Source organism: Tigriopus californicus, chromosome 9, assembly GCF_007210705.1.
Source record: "Tigriopus californicus strain San Diego chromosome 9, Tcal_SD_v2.1, whole genome shotgun sequence".
In the NCBI taxonomy this organism is placed as follows: domain Eukaryota; kingdom Metazoa; phylum Arthropoda; class Copepoda; order Harpacticoida; family Harpacticidae; genus Tigriopus; species Tigriopus californicus.
The window spans coordinates 15,704,810-15,713,526 of NC_081448.1; the positions used below are offsets into that span (position 1 = coordinate 15,704,810).

The 8,717-nt window shown below is 42.6% G+C and overlaps 2 protein-coding genes across 2 annotated transcripts; both read right to left on the reverse strand.

The window, feature by feature from the left end:
• Positions 1–2,284: 2,284 nt before the first annotated feature.
• Positions 2,285–3,740, reverse strand: LOC131886958 (uncharacterized). The gene is made up of 2 exons (XM_059235436.1): positions 3,232–3,740; positions 2,285–3,166 (listed from the first exon to the last, which is right to left on the reverse strand). The coding sequence occupies exons 1-2, from the start codon at positions 3,733–3,735 to the stop codon at positions 2,285–2,287; spliced, it is 1,386 nt and encodes a 461-aa protein (XP_059091419.1). The 5' UTR covers positions 3,736–3,740.
• Positions 3,741–4,061: 321 nt separating this feature from the next.
• On the reverse strand, positions 4,062–5,254 carry LOC131886960 (retinal rod rhodopsin-sensitive cGMP 3',5'-cyclic phosphodiesterase subunit delta-like; the record flags this gene model as incomplete). The annotated part of the gene is given in 1 exon segment (XM_059235437.1): positions 4,062–5,254. A coding segment is annotated over 1 exon segment (256 nt), but the record flags the coding sequence as incomplete, so codon positions are not given.
• Between the last annotated feature and the right edge of the window lie 3,463 nt (positions 5,255–8,717).

Sequence of the window (8,717 nt, forward strand, 5' to 3'; positions counted from 1 at the left end):
GTCTCCTCTCCTCTCGTCTCACCCGTCTCACCACGGTGGTCAAAATGCCTTATCAAGTATTGAGAGAAATACGCGAATCCATCTTAACAGTCTCCTACTTCGAAAAAACTATAACAAGTAATTTTGACCTTGTTGATTTATTGAATTAGGGCTCAAATTTAACGCTCATTTGGCGAATAGTTACCAAGATTTGTTTGGATACTTCTGATTGACTTCAAAAGGCTTATGAACCACTTTGGCAGTCGTCTCACTGGTGAGACGAGAGTGGTAAGCTGATCAACGAAGAATCCAGCTTATATGTTTGTTTGAAACAAAGTCAGTTCCAACTCTCTCGCTCGGCCTGCCAACTGATTTTGGGTATCCCAATTGAGGGTTATTTCCCCTTCGTTGTCACAGCCAACAGTAATTATTACCTCACCCTAGGGAATGATCGCAAGGTTTGCCCATTTAATCTGTTAAAGCCGCAACTCCTACAGTAATCAAATACCACAGAGAAGCTTGGGCTTGGTTAGCCAGAGATCGAACCATGATTTGCAAATCGGGAAGCACATGCTCTACCATTACGGTACCCCAGCAAGCCAATCTTATAGGTAAATTTAGACCTGGTAGCTCTCCATCATAAAATATATTTCGTTTTGCAGAAATTTCCTTGATTGCAACACATTTCACATGGGTGTTGGCAAAGGGACGAAAAAATCAACATCTCCAGGACATCCCCCTCCGGAGCCTAATGAGGACTTTTATTGGTTTTTCATGGACTTCCCATAGAAAATATTTAGGTATAATTGTTTGGCAAATGACATGAAGTATTTTCATATCTCAAGTGTGTCTCTATTATGCCATGGTTCATGGTTAGCCTGGAGAGGTCCCCCTATAAAATATAGACTTTTCCATCAATGTTTGGCAGATTTTAAAATTCAAAATTCTTGCCAGATTTGTGAGCAGTTCCCAAAACGAGCGGTGGGATAGATCTTGCAGCTTTTGGCATTGACTTTGATGATCCCATTAACGTTTTCGGGTTTGGTTCCTTGGATTCAGCGCACAGGATAGTCAAAAATATCAGCCGTTTCACTTTCTATTGTGATTTTCATGTTGGTTCCAGGACAACTCGACCCAGCGGACAGCTCGACCCAATGGACAACTCCACCCATTACAGATTTTAGGCCCAATTTGTTGGCTTACAAATAATTCATACTTATGTAGCAAAGCTGAAACAATTCAACATTTGATCTTTAAAAGCAAGGTATGTTTACATCAATCAAGGTGTGGAAATCAAGTTTGGTAATGTTTTAGTCAAACTTGACTATTTATTTAATGCCTAACTGATGCTAACATCTTTGCATGCACATCGAACGTTGACTCATCAAGCTTTAGTTTTGTTCCATAATCATGTTTTTTGGCCAATATGTTGTGTTTAGTGTTTGTACTTGGTCGATTTGTCCGGTCACCGTTCTTGTTCTACAATGGTACTTACTTTAAATGCTTGATTTGTTTGCAGACAACAACTTTTAGTTAAATATCAATTAATATGACTTGGTTGGAAAAAAGGAATTACCCTCATTTTAGTTTATTGTTTATTGTTGAGAGCCACTCACAGACACAATGTGTATAAAAGAGTAATGATACAATTGGGAAAAATATTAAAACCGAGAGAATGGAAAGGAAGCATTATTAATTAACTGCTCAAGAAGTAGAACACATACGACAAGAAAACAAAATAATTGCTTCCGGTCCAAACCAATTGTTTGAAAGAAGCAGTTGGATGTAAAATTTCGGTAGGACCACGGTAAAAAAGCTTGCCTTTGTAACGAAGCCTGTAACTTCCCTTTGGCTACCTGCACACACATTAGGTGAAAAATAATGCCTACTACTCTAATGATTTCGTCCAATAGAGTGCTTATATTGAAAGTCCGTGCTACCTATTTTTGTGCTTTATTACAGTTTTGCCTCCCGTCAATTTTTGTTGCATCATAATTTTGCTTGTGATTCTGTCTGAAACAGACTCTTTTCAGCAAGTCCACAAAACTTGATCTGAACTTTTAATTAAAGCAATGGATCCGGTTTTTGATTGGCCTAATCATAAGTGAATTTCGTTCCCACTGATCCCAATAAAAAGATACCCTACTGATCCCAATAAAACAGGGGTCTCACTGATGAATTTTGGGGGTTCAGGGTCTACAAGAACACCTCCCCCGTTATGAAACATCCGGAGGCATTTGACATAAAACCCTCAGATTGTCCAGGGTAGAATTGACTCCTCGAGGCCATGAATCTGCGTGCTAAGCTAGGAATTTGCCAATTCTTCATCAACGACCCTCAAGACGAGGCGATCTTGGGTCATCTCTTCGCACACTTGAAGCACCAAGTGATCCACGATGTCATCCGATAAGGCCCTCACAATATGAACTGGATTTGAGGAATCTTGTTCTTTCTTGCCTCGCTTATTCGGACCACTAAAGCGTTCACCTCCCAGAAACACACACGGATAACTTGCCAACAAGTCCCAAGAGGAAACGTCTCGTCTAGATTGGTGGATGTTTTCGAGGTCGTAATCAGACAACTCGAGAACAAAACCTGAGGCCGAGTCAGATTCTTTCTCCTTCGGGCCCACTAGAGATCGGGCTTCGGCCGGCGAGATTAACGGATTGGACGCTAAGGTTGATTTCGAAGGAGCTTGGGAGTTGGCCTTCTTCAGCGATTGGTTGGGGGAAGAACCGAATTTTTCCATGGCTAAATTGTTGATCAAGTCAATTCTGGGTAAAGTGGTCTTGATTCGTCGAAGGGCATCGATTGGTGAACTCTTCGCCGTTGGATCACACGTTGGATCACACGTTGGATCACACGTTGGATCACAAGTCTTATTTTCATTACTCATACCCAGCATATTTTCCAGACCTTGGAGGCTTGAAACAAGATCCGGATGTGCATATCCGAGTTGGGAACAAAGCTTGGAAACCTCGGAGATGCGTTCAAAAATTTCAATATAAAAATTGGATTCCTTGGATCGTGAGCACAGAAAATGCGCCTGAGCCAATAACATTTTTAGAACGGAGAGCAGCTGTCTCAGGGCCAAATGGAGCTTGGTGTCTGCGGAATTTTCACTGAGTTTCTTTTTGGCTTCTCCACATATATTCAGCCTCAAAATGGCCACCTTGGTTTGATTTATCTTCATTGAGAAAACAAAAAAAAAATTGAAATAGCCTTTGTCTACCAAAGCTCTCTATAATTTACCTTTTGAGTTAAGTCATAAAGGGATCGCTTCCATCTCGTTTGAAAATCTTTGTCCCTTTTCTTCCTCTTTGTTAAGCCTTGAGCATCGCTCTCCGTCATGACGATTGCCCCCCGCGAATCACGAGAATGAGATCGAAGGTATAAAACCCGGAAAAGTTCACGGAGAGCCTTTTCAATGGCCCTTAGATCGGCCTCAACTCGACACGAGACCGATGTGTGCGACGTTGATTTTGGTTCAAAAGGGGTCTGGCTCGGGTTCAAGTCAACCTCATGGCTTTCCCCAAGGAGAGACTCTGGCTTGTCGAGCTTGTCGGGTGGGTTGGAGGCTGTGTTTGGAGCGATTGCTTGGAGGAACTCCTCCCTCTCGGTCAAGACGAGGTCCATGAGTTGACTTTTGAGGGCTTGACATTCGGTCCAAGGCGGAATCGACAAGGTCTCGTCGTCGTCGTTCATGGTGCCTGTCCTCCATTGGAATGGGTCTAGCTGAATGGGGCATGAGGCCATGAGTCGCGTNTCCTCCCTCTCGGTCAAGACGAGGTCCATGAGTTGACTTTTGAGGGCTTGACATTCGGTCCAAGGCGGAATCGACAAGGTCTCGTCGTCGTCGTTCATGGTGCCTGTCCTCCATTGGAATGGGTCTAGCTGAATGGGGCATGAGGCCATGAGTCGCGTTCCTGAAGAGGTCGAGAGTCAGTGAGTCAAAGAGTGCAGCCTCCAAATCAACCTCAGCATCAACATTCAAAACATATTTATTTTCAATATTCAGAATAGGATACCATGAATCATGTTTCATTGTTACACGTAGAACAGCCTGACTTTGGATGTGGACACCTCCAAGCATCGTCCGCGGTAGAGGACGCGCTGCTCGAGGCGGAATTTCTCCATGGGCTCGATGGAGCTAAAATTGATCTCGCGGGACACGGCCCGACACTTGAGGATTTTCTTGGGCACGCGAGCCTCGTGCTCGTCGTCGGGCAGGGACACGTCCTCGTTGCCCTGCCAGAGGATCTTGCCCGTGTCAGAGTCCCGGAGATTCATCCAGTTCACCTTGAAACCTTTGAGAATGTCCTCGGAGCGTGAAGGCATGACGAGTGGGTATTCGATGGCCTTCGGATCAGATCACTGGAAATAGCTAGATTCAGCCAATAGCCCTGAGCTGAACCGCTCAAGTGATTCAGAACCATCGATTTTTGGTCCACTGGCTGTCCGAACAATCGAACGAACGAACGAACCAACGCCAACCAGCTAACCAGCTAACCAGGTAACCAGCCAGCCACCTCAGGCGATAAGAGGAGGAGGTCCTGTCTCGAACTTTAACCCGATCTCATATGGTTTAATGAGTACATGCCGAGGATGAACTAGGTAGGTAGGAAGGCAGAAAAGCAAGCGAAAAAGCGAACAATCGAGCAAGCGACGGACGAGATCCCCAATGCAGTGAGCAATGTACGGATAGACGGTGGACCATTAAAGGCCGCTTCTTGACTGGACAGGTCGTCCTGCTGGAAGGTTGGACGCTTGGAAGACCCTTGCTTTCCTTGGGCCTGGCCTCAAGCAGCCAGGTAGTAAATCAACTCAAGGAATTGCAGTCCAGAAGCCCTGGCTTGAAACTCGAAAGCCACCCCTCTCGCCAAGGCTAACTGTGTATCTATCTATCTATCTATCTATGGCGGCTAGACAACTCCGACCAGGATGTCTTGGGAAAGCCAGGTAGACTGACAGACCACCCACTCCAGAGCCTTTCAGGGGGGATTTTCGAGCAATGCCTTCCTTCCGTTGGGCGAGGTTGCCTCCACCCAGGGGGGGGCCGGTCTCTCAACGCCCAGGCCTAGGAATCCCACGTTCACAGCGCTGAAATGGTCAGGTAGACCTTTGTTTATGACGATCCTCAAAATAGACGGCGACGTTCCCAGGAATCACACGAGAGTGTCAATAGAATGGCATGGGAGGGAGAATCTATCTTTGTATGATCCAACATCGGTCTTTGCGTTGTTATGATTACACATGAACTGTCACAACTGAGGTCAGGAAGTGTCTTACGAAAATAATGACAAACGTGGTGATGCAACTGATTTGAATAACTTTACAATCAAAGAGAGCATCTATTTCACATTAAATATGTTCTACCTTGTCTCCTTTGTTGCTCGGTTTGAGCCATGGAAATGTATCATAATAGTATATTTTCGCTTACACTTTTCTTGCTCCTTTGTCGTGCCCAAACTCGAAGTAAGCTGTCTTGAATCAGGTGACGAATAATAGCTGCCTTATGTTATAATCTCCTGGGAAACTTTGAGCTAGAGTCGTTGATCAGCTATCCAGTACCCAAAAATATAAGTTATTAGTTTATTGCTCTCAAATTTCTATGTTTGATCACGGAAAAAAATCGGACTAGATGTATTTGCATAGCACTATTCTTTATATCTGGGGATTTGAGATAATATCCATCATCACCCTGATAGATTTGGCCGCAACAATCCGAAAAAAAGTACTGATGAAACGCAAGCTGATCAGCTTGCAAGCTTCAATCTTGATTCTATAGGGCTAGTCAGGTAAACGCGTTCATGGCCACGGCTTCACTGTTTGCAGGATAGAGTAGCTGGTGAAAGAAAATGTCTTTTTTCACCTTCGCCAATCAGGTCATTTTGAGACCAGATTTAAGAAATCTGGCGTTCTGAAAAGACAGATATTTAGTTTCCTCTCATGGCATCAGAAACGTTCTTCATGTAATGTGGCGCTTATGAGGTGCTTACACACACCACGTACATATCTGTATATTCTGTCTGCGCCAGGTAATGTTTATACAAGGGAGATAAGTTGGTTGCGTTTGTATTTATGTTTTGTATGAGTTAAGTGGTTCAATGAATCTCTTTATCTAATTCATAATGAATTGAGTAGGATATAGTTCGGGATTTCATATGTTCTCAAGAGCTATAGCTGTGATCAGTACAGGCACCATAATTTTTGATTTTGGCTTGGCTTTCACTTTACGTTACTGATGGGCAAAGGACAAGTAGCAAGTCATCACAGACACCCAAGTTCTACTTGTTTACAAGCTAAGCTAGGCCAAATACTGGAACTTGGGCAAGCTCAACCCTAGCAGAGATCCGCTGCTAAAGTAGGGGGCCCATATGATTAACTCAGGAAAACCGCAAGATGGGGATTTTTTGTAAGTAATTAAAGTCAGATTGCCAGAAACAAACTGAGCATTAAACCAAAGCCACGTTGCAGCGTCACTGTTGGTGCAAATTACTGTTCGTCCTGAAAAAGTTGATTTAATTTGCCCAGATATAAGATTTTTTGCCACATTGTATGGCCACACCATAGATAACTTCATATATAGATCGATCAAGGGCGCTGCGATCGCATGTTTTCGTCTCAGCTGTCGCTGGTGGAAAAACTGTTTCATTCGTAGTCAAGCTACTTAGGACAACTATGGTGCAAATTTGAATCGTTGACGGCTCGTCCAAATTCAGAGTAGAAACCCCTAATAAGACTCCTTGTCAAGCAATTGCTCTCGTCCAGCACGCTTCATAAAACGGGTTTGAGTAAGTTGTCCGACCACATTTTTAAGAACGAAATTTTGAAGAGGTTAAAATGGGGCTCAAGTTAAAGTTTTCATCCATGTGGTGGAAACACTTAACTGAAACGCAAGGAACAAGCCTGGGTTCAGGCTGACCTCCAGAGGTGTCGGAATTACCTTGTTTACGTATAGGCGCAATCATGTCGCCCACATTCAAGCACATTGTTGGGAGATTGAAACGAAATTCCGAATGCCTCATCATTGCGTTGCAATTTCGGATACATTTTGTTACACTTTCGAGATTTTCGAGATGCGTTGCTAAACAAGGGCAATCAATAGAGTACATGATTTGCTCTACTAATGTCCAAATCTTTTTTTGACATGTTACGTGTATTATGCCCTAAAAAGCATGTTTTTTATTATTCTACCACTCTTTCTACCTGTATATTTGTAAGATTCAAAAGGAATTAAGATTAAAGAGGAATAACAAACGTTTCATGATAATAATTCAACTTGCCTGAAGCGAGATTTACCGAAATATTTTGTGCCATTTCTACCAGCGTCAGCTGACCTGAAAACATGCTCATGTGGTACAGCTCCTGTTGAACTTAAGCATTCTAGTTATGGTTTTCTATGGGCCACACCATTTTCCCTTCAAGTGTTTGTGAACAAACCCAAGTTGGGGCAAGTTCCTACTTGGCCAAGTTAACCACCGGACTATTTGCCCTGTCGGTGCATGCTTCACATCAGTACTTTACGTTGGATCGAGGTCAAAGTTTATTCGTAGGGTATTTGGCAAGCCTGTTAAGATTCTTTTCCCACGTGTTTTTGTGTCTCCCATACTTTCCTTGGCAGAAATAGTCTGACAAGAATAGAGTTAAATTAACTCAACCTTGTTTCTAGTGTTTTCTAGCAGTGAATTAACCATTCACCATATTGAGACTTGTTAGGACTTGTATGAATTTTTAATCTCCATCCCTTGTCCATGGTCAAACTATCAATGGGAATGTTGAGCTTTTATAGGTTGAACCAAAATCACTACTGCTTATTAAAATGAACACTTAAAACTAGAAAACTCTCCAAAAGAGGTGCGAAACTCAACACCCATTCATTGGTTCAAGATCTCTAACCAAGTTGGAACAAGCTGACATTTGAGAGGTGCAAGAAGAGCCAAGAAGTGGGAGACGCCATTATACATTGTACTTTGTTGATGTTTTTCTGGTAAACCTCCATTGGGATTGGTGGACTGAAGTGGTGAAGCAAAGTGATCCATGTCTGTAAGAGGTCATTTTTACAACTCGCTTCTGGAACTAACTTGTGGCTCTGTGATGTATGATGTAGCTAATACTGTGCTTCAACAACTTACAATGCACTTCAAGGAAGTGACACAAATCCGGATTGAGCTTTGGAAACATTGATGGACCCCAAGTTTCATGGCCATCCTCTGCCCTCAAATTCAACAGCGTAATTTTAGAAGTCCCTATTGCTCTAACATCCACAGAAAATCATCATTATGAATAATCAAATTACATTTCACCAGTTTTGCATTTATGTTTCCAAACCACATGATATTCCCCTTTGTGCAAAATATAAACCTTTCAAAAATGTTTGCTTCACAAGGTTGAAATGCTTTTTTTACGTTTCAAGGTCTATCTAGAGACAATACACTCCAATAGATGATCATCACAAAGGGTACCAGACCAAGGTTAGATGTACACAAGGCTCAAAGTTCAGGCAAAAATGTTGATGAACGTTTGATGCAATCTCAGCAGCATGCATACATGTTTTGTGGCATCTATATTTGACTTCTTAAGGTTGTTGTGATTGACAGAAATCCCGAAATTCACTGACATTTTTAAAATGGTGGTCATATCTGATTGCATAAAAACGAGTGCCTTGTCAGCAAATTTTTCAATTCTGTAGTAAAATCAGTTTGGCCAACGATCATATGTCACTAGACAGAGTTGTT